Below are 16,950 nucleotides of genomic sequence, written 5' to 3'. Positions count from 1 at the left end.
ATGAATGAGTATGGTGTAGATTTTGATAAAAAGCTGAAAGACAAGGTTGAAGTTGAAACAGAGAGAATTGCTCAAGAAAATGAAGGAAACCTCATTCAAGTACTGTGTAGGAAGAAGATACACACACTAAAACGCGTTCCAAGGATATCTCTTGATAAAACCGCAGAAATCCCAGTCAAAGTTATTAAGTCACAAAAATTGGGAAGATTTAACATAGCACCAGATAGTGACAGCGATGAAGAGCAAGAGCGTCAACACAATAGATTTTCTGATCATAAAGTAACTATTGACTATAATCATTTCAAATGAGACTTTCACGTACTCCTTGTTATTCATTATGATAGAATGATACTTCTCCTTAAAATGAACTCGGAGACTTTTTTTGCTTTATAAAATATGAATTTGTGTCATTACTTTAAAATTAATGGATTAATTTTCCTTCAAAAATACAAATTCACTAAGATTTGAAGTTTTGAAGTAATTAACCCAAATATCTATTATATATAGTTTTTTTTTTCTTTGAAGCTCGAATTACGCAGTGCTGTGCTGAAAATACCTTCAAAACCAACAAAGTCCCGGCCAGTTGATAATGGGCGCAAGGTGACTATCGATAATCTGGACAAGAAACAGACAACCCATGATGAGACCCTTGAAAATAAGGATGAGGTATGGCAGTTTCAAATCTGTTTTAAATCCTTTAAAACTTGATTTTGTTGGAATACATATAAGCGATAATTACTGAAATTTATCTATACATCTCATAAATTTTGAATAAATTTCTTTTTATTTCATATCCTTTTATTCAGTTTGTGCATTGGACATCCTGGATGTCAACTGAGAACAGATGTCCATGCAATGATTTTTCTGATGTCAATGACAGAAGTTTAGAAGACTTGGAAAATTCAATTTTTTTGCCGAGTGACGCAGAGCAATTAATTCAAAGAAAGAATTACATTTCCCTCATTGGTCGGGTTGTAACCAAATATATACCATGTCTGAAATTTCTGGAAGATCACACGGACAAGCATATAGAAAATCGATATTCACATTTATTATCAGAACCTACTGAAACTGTAAGTTTAGAATACTTTACTTGGTTAAAAGCTTTGAATCTTTCATTGTTGTTTTTCTTATCAAAATTTAATCATAAAATGCAAAAAACTTTGATAGATAATATGAGCAATTTCATAAATAATCCTCCAAAAAGATTTTTTACACTACTACAAAAGTGGATATTGAATAAAGGGTCATAAGTTCTTTCTATTTTAGACATTCCTTGGTGTCCTATTTGAAAACGAGAATACAAGTGATGGTATGCTTAACATATTGGGTGGGCAGAGGTGGTAACATCCCTTTGGACCTATCCCTGGAACATTTCAATGGTTTGATCAAAGTAGGATTACGTAAAATGGGTCCTAACAACACTAATAAACATGCTGTAGATAGATTTTGCCGTTCCCTTGAGGTGAACAAAGAAATTATTGCAAATTTTGATGCAATGGTGGGTAAAATGGATATTGGCGGTGGTAACCACAAGAAGGCTGATGTCACTGTTGACTTGAGAAAACTGGTTGGCGAAATGCTTGAAGGAAAAGCTTTGGTCTTTGAAACTGGTCGTCGATTTCAGACTTACAAAAACTTTTCACAAAGCCTTTTGGAAGGTTTAAATTTGAGTGAAACATACAAATGGATTGAATTGCACAAAAAAAAGACAAAATCAGGAATGTTTGCTAGATAAATTGTTATGACTATTTATGTACTTTATTTTAAACAAGGTTTTATAAGAATTATCAATGAGTGAAAATTGATCTTAATTTGCAAATTTGCTTCTGAAACAAAAACGAGTAATGCTGATTTCATTATGATAATTTGAAAAAATACCAGGACCCTGCAATAAAGCATTATGTAAAAGTGGAGAGCAATGAAATGTAAACTATCTAGCTTATAAACAAAAGAACTTACAAACAAAATACTGTATAATATCGAATGTTATGGTGCAGTTGAAACTATAATACTATTAAAATTCACTCATATTTATGTAATTTTATTAATAATAATCATCATCATCAGTCATATCATCATTGTAAATATTGGAATAATCTGGATCTGACTCAAATTCACTTTCATTTGACACAATCAAACCTTGCCAATGTTCTTCTACAAAATTTTCTTCTAACTCATCATTGTCATCTTCCTTTAAAGAACCACAATCTCCAAAAACCAAGCTAATAGTATTGAGGATTTTCACAGCATGTCGTTTTTTCCAAACCTCAACGTAGTTGTAAACATCAACAAGATTAAAAATTTTATCAACATTTGACATTACTTGCTGAATTTGAAGTTCATTAAAGGAAAACAAAGTTGTAGGCAGTGATAATTTACTTGAAGTTGGTATCATTAAATCATTTCGTAATATTTGCTCAACATCTTCCTTTTGGGATTTGGTGATAGATCTGACCTTTACTTCTTTGATACACATCGATAGATCGTCAAATAACTGAACTTCATGATTTAAATCACATATACAATCCCTTGAACAATAGTCACAGCATTGACACCCAACCATTCCCTCCTCTCCTGAAGCCTCGAAACTTTCACGTAGCTGCCTCCTTCTACAACTCTCCTTATTTTGTACATAAGTTCTCATTTCATCACTTGTAAACAGCATAAGCATGCCATTATAAATTAAGTGGCATTTGCTTGGTTCACCATCTCTCCCTGCTCTCCCACATTCCTGAATGTAACTTTCTATTGATCGAGGTGGTCCAAAATGGATGATCTGAGTGATACCCTTTGTATTTACACCCATTCCAAAAGCTGAAGTGCATATCAAAATTTTGATGTTACCCCCTTTGTCAGTCATGTCTTCGACTATGTGTTCCTTCACTGGATCAGGTGTTTTAGCATGAAACATATCTACCCGTCGTTTACGTTCATCAGGTACCGAGCTCACAGAATTTATTTCCCAAAATAGCTTTGAAGTGGTGTTTGTACTAAAGTGATGTTTGTTTGCGTGATTGACAAATAATAAGTGTTCGAGGGTAATCATGTAAATTGTTTTGAAATATATCAATGAAGTTGTCAAAAATCTCTTCTACTCGACATTTTTCTACATAGTTGACACTGAATCTAATATTGTCTTTCAGAGGTGATTTTACAACAGAAAATGTATTTGAATGACAGAAAGACAAAAGGGAATAAATTTTTAATTTGTTGGTTGCAGTGACAGTTGCTGATAATGCAATGAAGGGAACATGTCTCAAAATTGAGCGAAGTTGGTCTAATTTGTAGTACCATTTTTCTGAACGCATTGCGGTTAGATTGAGAATTCTGATCCAATCCCCTAAAAAAATGTTTGATAGGATACGTTTAATTTCTAAATTATTATAACTTTGAATTGTACGTACCCATCTTTATCTTTATTAATATATAAATACGAATTTGAGCTGATGATGTTTTGTACACAGTTATATATGTTAAAAATTTGTATATAATTCTGAAACAATTTTTTAACAGCATCTTACTTCAAAATGTAGTTGTCACAAAATAAAAAGAAAGATGCCGAAATGAAATGAAATACCTTACCTGTTTTTTTATATGGGCCGAAAGTGTCAAAAGTGTGAATAAATTTTGCCTTGGTATTGAAAATGTTTTTAGAGACTCAGGAGTATTTTTTCAATGAACGCTTGAAATGTAACGCAAAATTTTGATAATTTCTAAAAGGCTCATCTTTGAAAAACTGACAGTTAGTGGAAGTGTCTTTTTAATCTGCCATGAAGTGTTATAAAATTCCTTATTGAATGATACGTTCTTCTACTAAGAAGTCTAAAAAATGGCGTAGAAGCAAGAAACTGAAAATTGATTACAAAACATACGTCACAAACACGGAGTGCTGACTTTTAGTTTTAATGACTTGTTCTCACTTGTTTCCGTAATAAAAAGAAAATCGCTATTGTGAACTTTGAACATGCTTTAAATGGAGGTATTTCCACTAACTGACTGAAATAATTTTATATATATATATGCCAGTCAGCCTGTCCCAAGCCAGGATAAAGACAGAGGGACCCAGAGAGGACTAATTACCCTTTCATTGTAACATCGTCTCTCTAAGAGGAAAAAGAATTCGGCCACTCTTTGTTGTTTGTAGGTCTGACAGGAGAAAACATTTTATTTTCATACTATATATATACTTATAAAGTTTCCATAGTTTTAATGAGAATCTTGCTAACTCTTTTTGACAAGAGAAGTGTTTGAAAAAAATGACAGTTTCTTACCATTCAACTATACAATGGGCTTCATCAATTGCAACACCAATGACATTCTCTTTAAATGTTTGGGATGACAATGCATTTCTCCAAACTGGGATATCTAATACTTCCGGCGAACAAAAAAGATGACTGACTGCCACACCGCCCTCATCAGTTATAATGTCATCTAACTTTGTGTGACAGTTCAGGATTTTAGCATTGAATCCTTGCTTTTGGAGGGTATTCATTTGGTCGGCCATCAAAGCTTTCAATGGGGAGATTATTAAAATTGTCGAATAGACCGGTTTGTCTGGAACAGACTCATACATAAAATCATGTATCAGTGGCAAGCTTTGATAAATGAGGCTTTTTCCAAAGCCTGTAGGAACACTACAAAATACATTTTTGCCAGCAAAGACTTGTCTTATGCATTCAATTTGCTCGTCATGAAAATGTTCAATCTCAAAATGTCTACAAGCGAATCTAACACTTTCTTCAAACTTTTCCATTCTAACTGTGTAACTTTTCTCTAAATTAAAAAAAAAGAAGATTACCATGTATTTGCAGCTACCAAAAAGATTATCTCTGTTTTGTGTTTAAAGCAAAAAGGTAAACAAACTATGTGAAATTCAGGGAAATCCAAAAAAATTCTCCATCGCCAACAGCTCGCAAAGTTAAATAATTCCAGTTAAGACATGATGCATTTATCCATATAGACGACTTGAGCTACGACTGAGTGCGACCTAAGCTCCCGCCACCACGGCTGTTGAAAGCTACGGCAAAATCGCGATTGCCGAGAACAAAATCGGAGCCCGAAAACCCGGGCTCAAAACATTCGAAAAAGTCGCAAAGTGGAATAGACGTTAATTGCGTAGAAAAAACGCGGGTGACGTCTAGTATAGGCTATATTTAGGTTTGGTAATATTTCGTTATTTGATGAAAGAATTTCTTAATTTTCTAAATCCCAAGCATAACCGCCTTTTAGCAAAAGTAAAATCATCCCTTTTCAGGAAAACTAAAACAAAGAACTTAAAATGAATAAAAATGACGAAAAAAGTTCCTACCTATTCATTTTTGACCAGCATATGATTTCTTTTTTTTTATTCTTTCAACAAACCACCATTTGGTTCAGTTTGGATTAAAATGTGAATGAATTAAATTCTAATATTTGCTAATCTATACACCTATAACATCCACTCGTAAAAAAAACGACTGAATTCCGGAGATAAAAAGAACACGCAACAGTGAATGCACACACGCCCCTCTAAGGCAGCACTTTTGTGTTGTAGATATTAGGAAACTTTAAGTACAAAACACTCCTGCCTCAGGAGAATTTTATTAAATTTGAAGAAAACAAGAAAGGGATGATGATTACAATAAACTTTTTGATTACATATTCGCATTGGGAGTCTGCAGTGTGATAAATCTTGCTAGATTACAAATACTGTAGTTCATGCCATGCAAAAGAACCAAACAGGCAGGGAATTCATAAAAAAAGAGGAAAAGAAAAGATTACTCGTTCATCGTTCAATGATAATTAAACACCACTTCATTGAAATATCTGACCAATCAGAATTAAGTATTTCTCTTTTTTTAATTGCGAGCAATTTTTGACTTCGAACACTATCTTGTTACAAAAACGTGATCATTCTCGACTTGACAACAAATTTCAACATAAACAGTAATACAGTATTAAAGTAATTTTTTACCATGGAAGACTTTGCTGAATTTATTCAATTGGATTTAGATGAAAATAATTCAACAAAATCGAGGTAAGATCGGTTTTATTTCAAATTATTTTGACAGATATTTGTTTTTCATTTCAAATAGAATCGGCGAATTCAAAGGCAATAGATCATAATGATCTTTCTAGAAATAAACCCTTGCTTCACAGCCCCGGTGGATTTTTCCCCCACAGCGGGAGTAAATATTCTTATCGAAATGCCAATGGGGAAGCTCTAAGGACTATTGCAAACATTTATTTTTTGTCTAAATCAGGAATCAAAGTTTTATGACATCATCTGCGTTAAAGTCACCGCACCAGGCTAAACACGGGAGCCCAAAGGTATCACCCATCGATTACAAAAAGAAAAGAAAACGAATTGCGATTGAATCCGATGACGAAGATAGCGAGAAAAGCGGCTCTGACAAAGACTTCAAAGTGATTGAGAATGATGGTAAACTTTTGTGCTCCTATTATGTTTGTGAAAATTATCTTCAAGATTTTTCCAGGTGTTAGCTTATACGAGGTCTCTAGCAGACCTTTTAATTTACACATTCACGCAATTTCTTTTGAAATTCATGCAATTTCTGTCCATGCAAGATTTTTCAATTCACGTATTCATGCAAATTTTTTAAAATTTTGACGCAAATGATAAGGCCCATTCACATAAACCGCTGGGACCCCTTATACGGGAATGATCCGTGTATTAACGTGTATTAATATGGATGCATACGGATACTCAGGATTATTGAAGTATTACTTTTTTCATGTTAATCTAAAGGAAATTGTAACTTGCATCTAGATTTATCGATGGGTGAGATCAAAAGTCTATTCGCCAAGTTGAGTGAAAGGTGCAACAAACTAGAAAAACAAAACGATGTGCTAGAACGATCAAACAAAGCCCTGGTGGAAAAGCTGGATAATCAAGTTGTTAAGAGGAAAAGAAAGTACAACGCATCAAATAAGACCAAGGTATGCTTAATATTAACGCCAGCAATTGAATTAAAGATTTAAAATGGGCAATGAAAAAACCATTGCAATAAAAATATTGCGAGTTTAAACTGACATTATAACGGTGTGAATAGAAATTACTTACTGTACTTCTAAAGCAACAGTTTTTGAGAGAATAATTCAATATTAAAGACTTGAACTGTAGAGATTCTTCATTCTTTCTGTCTCGGCTGGGGTGGAAAAATGATACTGATAAACATCATTAGAGCAGTCGTGAGACAGGGGTGAAATTTTTTGTAGCTTAAATCTGGTAACAAGTTTTATAGATGGACATGATGACGCTGGCCTCATGTGGTTGTTTAGATTTGCAAACAGTTTGGCAATTGACGATTTATTACGTAAAAATTGATCTTGTCAGCTTAAAACCTTGAAAAATTTATTCGTGTATGAATAACGAATACGATAAGGCATATGAACGAAGAAAACCTGCATCTAAATTAATGACAATGATTTTTTCATAGCGCCTGGTTCGACAGCAATACAGCATTTTGGCAGAAGAAGAAGGGGAATGGACAATTAGCAAAAAGGAAACGTAAGCTACTCATTGTTTAAGCTAATTTTGAATTAGTAAAATTTAAAAGTTCATTCATCATTTGCGCATTTTTAGGTTGACATCTTCATGACTTTTCGTCCCTGTAAAATAGTACGTTTCTCAGAAACCCTGGTATCAAAATCAAGGATAATCCAAGGATATACTTTGGACAAATCAAGTACAAAATTAAGTACACCTTGGGAGCAAAAATCCTTGGATATCAAGTACAAGAAATCAAGTACAATTAAGGATAATAAAGGACTTTTTGAAATGGGATATCCATATTTTTAATCCCGGGTTATCCAAGGTTATCCTTTGATTTAAAGTCCATGGTTGTACCAGATTGTACCAGGTTTATTTTCGTTTTTAAACAGTGTTATCCTTGGATATCCAAGGTTATCCCTGGATTCTAAAACCATTAACGTCCATAAAGCATCTTTTAAACGTCTTTCAGATGTACCGATTTATAAAAAGTTTGTTATAAGAACCAAAAATTGATATCAGTTCTCCTTGAATATCCAAGGTTATCACTGGATTTTAAAACTATCAACGTCCATGAAGCATCTTTTAAACGTCTTTCAGATGTACCGTTTTATAAAAAGTTTGTTATAAGAACCAAAAATTGATATCATTTCCTTGCATAAACAACCTTCCCTATGACTATTGTAATGTTGTCAACATCAGATATAAATCCCTTTCCATAAACTCAGTGTCTGTAATAAATGAGGACTTTATTGTGGGGAACTGAAAATTGTACCCCTCTACCAAAAATAAGGTAATAAGTAATCAAAGACCTGGCTATTTAGCTATTTAGGGGTACTTATTAGGCACATCAGAATGAAAAGTTTTATCCAAAACCAGTGTCATGAGCCCCCCCCCAGCGGCACCCACAATCACGCAATCATGCAAAAAAATTTTCTCCATCACGCATCACGAAGATCGCTAAAATTTGTCATCACGCAAAAAAAAGCGAAAAATAGCCCAAATCACGCATCACGCCTCAAATTTTTGCCCTATCACGTGTCACGCCAAAATCTTGATCACGCCATCACGCCATAAAGATCTCTAATCACGACATCAAGCAAACCGCTGGGGGGCCTCTTTCATTACAAAGGAAAGTCAAGGTAAAATTAATGCAAAATATACCTGAATTGAAGTTCAACTTTAAGCAATCAGGGACCGAGCCAAAGGAACAGTGATCAAGTCCAGTATCAATAATTTCGATTTGAATCTTTTTGAATAACTTGCTCAAATTTTTAATCACATTTTAAAATTTTTATTTTCATCATTCTGAAAAGAAAAGAAATTCAATTAATATACAGATTTTTGTTATAAATCAAATTTAAGACCTGTTTTGACCAATAGATTTGAGACAAAAAAATAACTTTTCAAGTTTGGAATCATACAGACAGAAAATAGAAGTCTTGCAAATTAAGAGCGTTTAAAGCAACAAAATACTAGTACCAGATTCTTTAAAAGTTTGTTAAAACAGATATGATGCTAAAATTAAAAAACAATGCTAAATAGATAAAAGAAATAGTTATAAAGAGAAAATAACAAATAAAAATTAAAATAGGAAAAATATATAACAAGAGAATGAAAGTGAAAGAAATATGTATAGAATAAAAAAATACAAAGAAATATAAGGGCAATCAAAAAGTGAGTACTAAAAACAAGATGTAGAACAAAATATTTACAGCAAAATGGACCTATAGTAAGGGTTTTTCATCAATAAAATAGGAAATATAAAATATTACTGTATCATGTTGGGTGATTGTAATTTTTAAATATTACATTGACCAGTTAAAACGTTGTGAAATTGAAAAGTTTAAATATAGAATAGATAACTCTGCAGTAACAAAATGAATATGGGGTGGCAGGAATAGGCTTCTAATGATTAAAATAATAAGAAAAAGTAGTCTCTGGTAGAGTAATATAGTTTTAAGAATCATTTTTTCACAAGAGCTCTTAAATTTTCAAAATTTACTTATGTCTTACCAAAAGAACAGTGTTAACCTAAAAATGGAAATAGCTCAAAAAATAACTGAAAATAATTCTCAATTTTTTGACGGCCTCATTCTTGAATTGAAGGCTCTAACCACAACCTTCAAATGATTTGTCATCTGACTGTGCATTTTGGAATTATTTTCCCCATCCGGAAATTCGTCAGGAAATCTTTTTCTGATGTATTCTATAAATAAAGTCTTTGAATTAATATAATATAACAATCTTTATTATAATCTACACAAAAGCACAAGAGTAAGCAGGAGTAAGGCCAAAAATAAATAGAAATTGCGCTGTCCAACAGATATTCTAGTTGCTAAATTAAAAAAAAAGATACACACAGGAAGCCATATAAAGTGGTGTGTGTTTATTCAAGTTATTCTAATTCACAAAATCATATCTTTCTTGTGCTTAAAAAAAAACAGATCTTCACTCAAATTAAAAAAAAACTACTCTTACTATAAATTATATTCATTCCATCAGATGGTAATGCCCCTCTCGCCTCTTTATTTTTTTGACTTGCCTGACCACAAGGTGTACAAGAAATCATTTCTTGTTCAGTGAACACAACATCCATCATCCGGTTTATTCCACCCTTGTAATTCACACAAGTTTTACCAATCTCTTTGACTTTTTTCTAAATAAATAGAATGACAAGTTGACAAAGATTTGTTAAAAACGTTATAATTAGAAACATTTCTGTAAATGTCAATAATAATTATGTTAATGTTGACTATCAACTATTTCCAAATTGTAAAATTTGCTGTGAAATAATTTTATGTTTTTTAAAACTTACAATTTGCTCCTTTGACAGTTGGCCGTAATGTCCATCTACTTCTTGATCAGGATTCTTAAATAACAATAATTGTTACACATTACCAAGTGCAATATGGGAAAATTTTTTGAGATTTTGAGACAAATGTAACAAAATAACAAGATTAAAGTGGCTATTTACATTTGGTCTGTTATCGTTTTGGCTTTTCTCCATCAACATATGTACAACTGTCTTCAGGTTTGAATTTTCATCTTCAAGAGCCTTGACCCTTGCTTGAAGACCGTTGACAATCTCGCACAAAGATGTCAAGGATTGAGAATTATACATTCTTTGGTTATTGGTAACAGAATTTGATGGTGTATTGTTATTTGAATTATTCCAATATCCATAATTGTTGTTTAATTCATTAACAAAGCCAGGAGACCCAGTACTACTGGTACTACTCTCTAAAAAACCAAGTGGGTTTATTCCCAAAAAATTATTAGACGTTGGAGTGCTGTTTGTAACTTGCTTTTGTGTTTGCTGTTGCCAAGGTTGTTGTTCAAAATTATTTAAGTTAATTGAAGGCCTTGGTAGGCTATTATGGGCTTTTTTTCTTGGCGAAGTCCTTTGAATGGGCTGTAGAGTGGTAAAGTTTGTCTTTTCAGGACTTTTGGTCATCGAAGGTATCAGGTTATGTTGTACCTTTTCATGACCTTGTGTCTGTCTAGCCACCGTCGTTCTCTTTGGTGAGGCAGGTTCAGCTACATGATCGCTACTCTCACATGACACTTTGTTGGGAGACAATGTGCTGACATTCAGTAGCTCCTCGTCGTTTTCTGTATCAGAGTTAACACCTTAAAAAAAATAGCTATTTTTGTAGTGGCTGAGACACAGTGACTGTTATGGTTCTCCTCAGGATGTTTGGGGTTTTCCCTATTTTTGGGGTTTTCAGCTTTTTTCTGTGTTTTTCTATTTGGTCAGTGTTTTTCTGTATGGTCAGTGTTTTTCTGTATGGTCAGTGTTTTTCTGTATGGTCAGTGTTTTTCTGTTTGGTCAGTGTTTTTCTGTTTGGTCAGTGTTTTTCTGTTTGGTCAGTGTTTTCCTTTGTTTCCAGTCTCTTTTTTGTTTGCAGCTTTTGCACGTCTTTTCAGTATCCAAGCCATCATTAATTAAGTCTAGTACATTATAGTAGCATTTGTTTATATATTGTGACTTTATTCTGTAAATTATCAATGTTAAATGTTGGTCTGTAAATTGCACATTTTTGTTGTGATGTATCAAGTTGTCGGTAGCATTGTCATCTCAATGTTGTCATAGTGATGTCATGTTATGTTATTGTATTATTTTAGTGTTATATGTTACCTTAAGAGAATGAATTAATGCGAGAATTAATTAATGCAGAATAAATTAATGCGGAATCAATTAATGCAAATTTGAAATTCCGCAAAACTTAAAAAATTTCGGCCATTCACCATTCGCATTAATAAATTCCGCATTTTTTTCTAAAATATTGCTGATTTTGGAGGTGTAAATCCCAAATATTCATTTTCTGGACTCCAATGCATAAATTAAGCACTTGTATTCCCATATTTGACATTATTATCTTACTTAAAAAGCGCCCAAACTAATTCCGCAATTCCGCAAAACTCCTTAAAATGGGCCTTTTCGCATTAATTTATTCCGCAAAACATATAATTTTTTGGGGGTTACTCGCATTAACTTATTCCGCAATAATTAATTCTCGCATTAATTTATTCCCTTAAGGTAACTCATGCATACTAATTGTCTATCATCTTGTGAATGCACTGTTGTGTAAAGTCTTTTGGATTCATTTGTTACATACTTGTGTATATAATATTCATATAACATAGAGAGAAAAATTCAAGCAGTTTTGAGTTTAAAACCATCTGACAAAGTATATTTTTATTAATTCCCCTTAAAGATCGAATCAGAGAGCATCAACTGCACTTTCAAAACAAATAGTAAAACTCACTGGTTTGTTCGATTGGTATTTTAGCAGCATTCAATTTTTCTTTCATCTGTAAAAAAAAGTAAACTCCTAGTCCTTTAATCATGCATATCTTTAAGTAAAAAAAAACAAACCTTTAGGATAAATTCCAATCAAAAACAAAATACATCTATTGTTCAAGTATAATTCCCTTATTCGAAGAAACAAAATACCTTTTTATGCTATAAAAAAAGGGGAGAAAACTCAAAAAAGAGGCTACTTTCAACTATAAAAGTTTGAACAAAACCTGAGCTATACAAAGATAATTTACAAAATGTATTTACTGTTTTTATTTCAGTCATAAAATCTTGGTGTGTTGCTTTCTGAGCATCTGCATTAACGTTCACCTTGTAAAATGGAAATAAATGAATGACTGCTTCAATAATTCAAAACTGGTGTTTTGTTTTTTTATACCAAACTCTGAATGTAGTTTTACAATGTTACCTTTTTTTTCTTTCCATGTTTATCATCTGCTTTCACTGATACTTGTTGATTGCCCTAGAAAAAATGAATGAATGATTTGAAACTATGAAGTGCAAAATGTGGGTTTCATAAATTTATTAAGTATAAAAATCTTACTGTTCATCAGTATATTTCTATTACAGGCCTGACCTGGCATGCTCTCGCACACGCTGACACACACGTAAAATGATTTGCAACTGCTAAAATATCACTCCTAAAATATACAAGTTTGAACAAAACCCTCTTTAGGAGTGCTAATAGCACGTCATAATCTGTTATATATTTTTCATAGAGTGCTACTTTAGCACATGCAGGCTTTGTTCATGGCCATAGGTCTGCTATTAATTCATTTCTTAAACAAAACAAAATTTAAGCTTGTTTTCTTACATTTTTCTTTTTGCTTGTAACAGTCTTCAGAATTCCAGTGTTATTTTCTTTATTCTCACTCTGTGATAAAAAAGATGCTATTATTAAAATATAGACGCGTAAAAACAGAAATTTGGCTTGAGCGAAAATTAAAAAATCTAAATATTCAAGAAGGATTGTGATCATGATTACTTAATTTTGGAAACAATTATTATGGATATCATAATGAGATCATATATATGGATCTGATATAGATAGATAGATAGATATGCCCTCCGATGTATCGGAATGGGTCCTACCCACGGTGGAGTAGGAATCACAGCGCAAGCAGACATTGCAACCCTGCAGATGCGAGCTGCCGAGCCATGGTGTATACCACGACACTCGAACTACACGGGAGAACGGATGTCCTCGCAAGTGTAGAACCTCCTGAGTGTCACGGCACACCACAATGTCTGAAATATCTACCCATACTCTTGTATCAGAGTTATGGTACCCAATTCCCCTCACATGGCATGGGTTGACCCGGGCGAAGGAACATTCACTTGCCAAGTGAATCGTAGTGCCACGGTGGGTATCGAACTCGAGCCTCCTGATATTGATCACAAAAATAGCAAATTTACTGGGACTTACCTTAGTTTCAGAAAATGAATCTTGGCATGAAATTCAATAATTTGTACGTTAACATAATTTCTATTGAAGAATATTTTCTTACTAATTTCTGTTTTTTTTCTTTCGCTGACTCGTCCTCATCATCTGAGTAGAAAAAAAGAAATAAAAAGTGCAGGAGCAAATGCAACACTGAAGTCCAGCTTAAAAGAAAATTTGAGTCATAACACATAGCACAAAATCTTTTTATTAAGATTTTTCCCTGCTAATCTCTTTATTTCTATTGCACATCTCAAATAATCTTACCATATTCGTACATGTTTTCTGATTTCTTCTTTCTAGCCCTTTTTCCATCAATGGCTTTTTCAATAAAGATATCCACTTTTGGGAGTGTAGCTTCAGCAGCTCGTTTATTATCTGCAATGAAAAAACATACCCTTCAACTCCTGGCTACGCCTCTGACAGAGCTGCTATTAGAGGGCTCCCCCAGCGGTCTGCGTGAATGTGTGAATGGGCTTTTTTGGTTGCGTGAATGTGTGAAAATTGAAAAAAAATTTTGTGAATGCGTGAATTGAAAAAACTTGCGTGAACGTGAAAATCTACTTTCCGATTCCGTGAATGCGTGGGGGGGGGCTCATTAAAAAACTTATACAGGACTCTATCATAGTGTGCAAGGGGGTTCCAGGTCCCACCTGAAAATTCAGGTCCCACCTTATCCTAAAATTCCCAACTTCAGCCCAGACTCCCAGATCCCAGCTAAGAATAAAAAAAATATACTAATTCGAGGAACAAAACAAAATTTCTTTACCGTAATATGAAGATGCAATATATTGTTCGTCAATATACGATTATGATTGTTAAAAATAAGAGCAAGAATATTTCTTGCGTATTGTTCACATTATGTAAGTCTAGTTTTTATCATTATTTTACTGTGGTAATTATTCGTATATGTATAGTTCCATTTCTTACATTTTGGTGCTTCTCAAAATACCTTATTAATTACACTCATATAACTACTCATGTTATTAATGCGAATTGCTTACCTCGCGTTAATAACAAATGTTTAAACAAAATTCGAGCCGTGGTTATTTTGAACCCTGCCTTTCGCGTTAATAAATTCTCGCACTCATTTTAACCGCGTACTTTTACTTGACTAGTTATATAAGTGTAATAAGGTAATCAAAAGTAAAAAAAATCATTCTTAAAGATATTTATTCACACATCAAATGACCTTAATAATAAAAGAAAAGTTTAGCATGGTAAAAAATTATTTATGAAATATATAAAGAAAATATATCATAGAATGTTTTTCCAAAACACCCAAAGTCCCACCTAAAGAAATTAACTCCCACCTTAACTTGTTTCTCCCACCTAAAACCTGGAAAACCCCAAATCCCACCTGAAAATTTTCGACCCAAATCAACAAAACCCCCCCCACTATTCTGGGGGGGGTGCACACTATGTCTATGCGGGTGAAGTAATAAACAAAACCTAAAGCAAATGCCGATATAGAAAAGGGCTTTATAGCTGTCGAAAAAAATTTCCAACATTACTGGGGACTGGGCCATCAACTCAGCGAACTCAGGATTTACGTTTTAGTTTAGAAGGTGAGGTCGCACAATGTCAATGCGAACAACATATATGGTCGCCTACTGTAATCAATAAAAAACAATTGCATCTATCTAAAAAGAGATCGATAATCGCAAGCAGCCCAAGCTGCATAGTTCATTTGTTTTGAAATTTTGCTGCTTAGATTGGTCAGCCATTTGAGGGCGGGCTATGCATGTTAGCCTCCACTGATGCAAGTTACCCGATCTCACAGTATCAAAATCTATCATATAGCTATAATTGAGTCACAAAAAATTGTGAATCAGTGATATGATCAGCCAGGGGATCGATTGGCTTTAAGTTTGATAGAGGGTACCGTGAGATTGGGTAACTTGCATCAGTGGAGGCTAACATGCATAGCCCTCAAATTAATGACCTGGCTGGTCATTAAAATACAACTACGCAGCTCCACTCACAGCTCTACTCTACCATTTTTGTTTTGATTTAACTTTGTGTTTTAATGACCAGTCCGGTCATTTATTTGAGGGCTATGATGCATCATGTTAGCCTCCACTAATGCAAGTTACCCCATCTCACGGTACGTAAAATAAAAAGAGGAGATTAATTGAAAAAAAGAGCAATAATATACCATGAAAACTTTTAATTGTGCCTGTGGATATGACATATTTGTTGGTTGTTCTTTCTTGGACAATTGGATTTAAGAATCTTCCTTGGACTTTACTTCCAATCTCTTTCACTGCACCACCTTCCGTCCACAACTCCTCCACTTTTGCAGACATTTCTCCACCATCATTCCAGTTTACTACAGCCCATGTTTGCATCTTGATAACCTTTAGAAATCAATGTTCGATGAATATTTATAACTAGCATGAATTTGAAGCAGGTCTGCTAGCAGCGTGATAAGTAGAAGAAACGCGAAGGTAGTCTCATTCGGTTGCCGTAGATATTTTCTTATCACTCTTTATTGTCACACGAAGCGTGCATTTATGACTACGCTTAATATTGACGTATTAATCGCGCGGTGGTACAAATAAAATAGTGCGAGTCAAAAGGGCAATAAGCAAAATGGCGTCGACTCGAGAGTAGCGTCACAGAAGTAAAGTCACAAATGTTTTTTGAAGATTTTAATTGCAGTTACAATGCTATTTCAAAAAATCCTTATTATACCTTCGAATACATTGTTCAAGGATTCATATTTACAAAGTTTTGTTCATGAAATGCATGGTGATGTATGTATAAAAGTTGGCATATAAATTGACAGCTTGGTAAATCGTGTGTTTTGTTTTTGATTTAAATAAAAGTTCTCACAGTCTTTTTACGCCCCTTGACAGCTGACAATTATGCCAGGCTAGACTTACCTATTTTCTCTTTTCATTCCTAACAATAAATTGCTTGTCTGACACATATCTAATACACTTTATTGACAGAATATTTCCATGCATGTTTATTATACTATCAGACTATAGAGCAGCGAAATCTGCAATAAAAGCAAAAGTGGTCCTTATGGTCTCTTCTTCTCGGTGGCTTCCGGAGAATACGCTCCATCGGAAAGTCTTTTTTAAATTTCGACTAATGAGATTGCTGCGTATAATGAATGTCAACGACTGGCTCTCTGATTATTGGCGCTAAATGACGACCAGCAGTATGGATTTCGTGTAACTG

The 16,950-nt window shown here is 33.7% G+C and overlaps 2 protein-coding genes across 2 annotated transcripts; both read right to left on the bottom strand.

The window, feature by feature from the left end:
* Positions 1-1,947: 1,947 nt before the first annotated feature.
* On the bottom strand, positions 1,948-3,049 carry LOC136803908 (uncharacterized). The gene has a single exon (XM_067060632.1). The coding sequence runs from the start codon at positions 3,047-3,049 to the stop codon at positions 2,048-2,050; it is 1,002 nt and encodes a 333-aa protein (XP_066916733.1). The 3' UTR covers positions 1,948-2,047.
* A 6,317-nt stretch (positions 3,050-9,366) lies between these two features.
* On the bottom strand, positions 9,367-16,212 carry LOC136803907 (uncharacterized). Its single transcript, XM_067060631.1, has 11 exons — positions 15,917-16,212; positions 14,026-14,136; positions 13,826-13,866; positions 13,132-13,191; positions 12,727-12,780; positions 12,567-12,629; positions 12,268-12,313; positions 10,977-11,128; positions 10,314-10,367; positions 9,977-10,154; positions 9,367-9,704 (listed from the first exon to the last, which is right to left on the bottom strand). The coding sequence occupies exons 1-11, from the start codon at positions 16,107-16,109 to the stop codon at positions 9,571-9,573; spliced, it is 1,086 nt and encodes a 361-aa protein (XP_066916732.1). The 5' UTR covers positions 16,110-16,212; the 3' UTR covers positions 9,367-9,570.
* Positions 16,213-16,950: the final 738 nt, after the last annotated feature.

Source organism: Clytia hemisphaerica, unplaced genomic scaffold (genome assembly GCF_902728285.1).
Source record: "Clytia hemisphaerica strain Z4C2 unplaced genomic scaffold, Clytia hemisphaerica genome assembly, whole genome shotgun sequence".
NCBI lineage: Eukaryota > Metazoa > Cnidaria > Hydrozoa > Leptothecata > Clytiidae > Clytia > Clytia hemisphaerica.
This window is presented reverse-complemented; position numbering and strand designations above follow the sequence as displayed.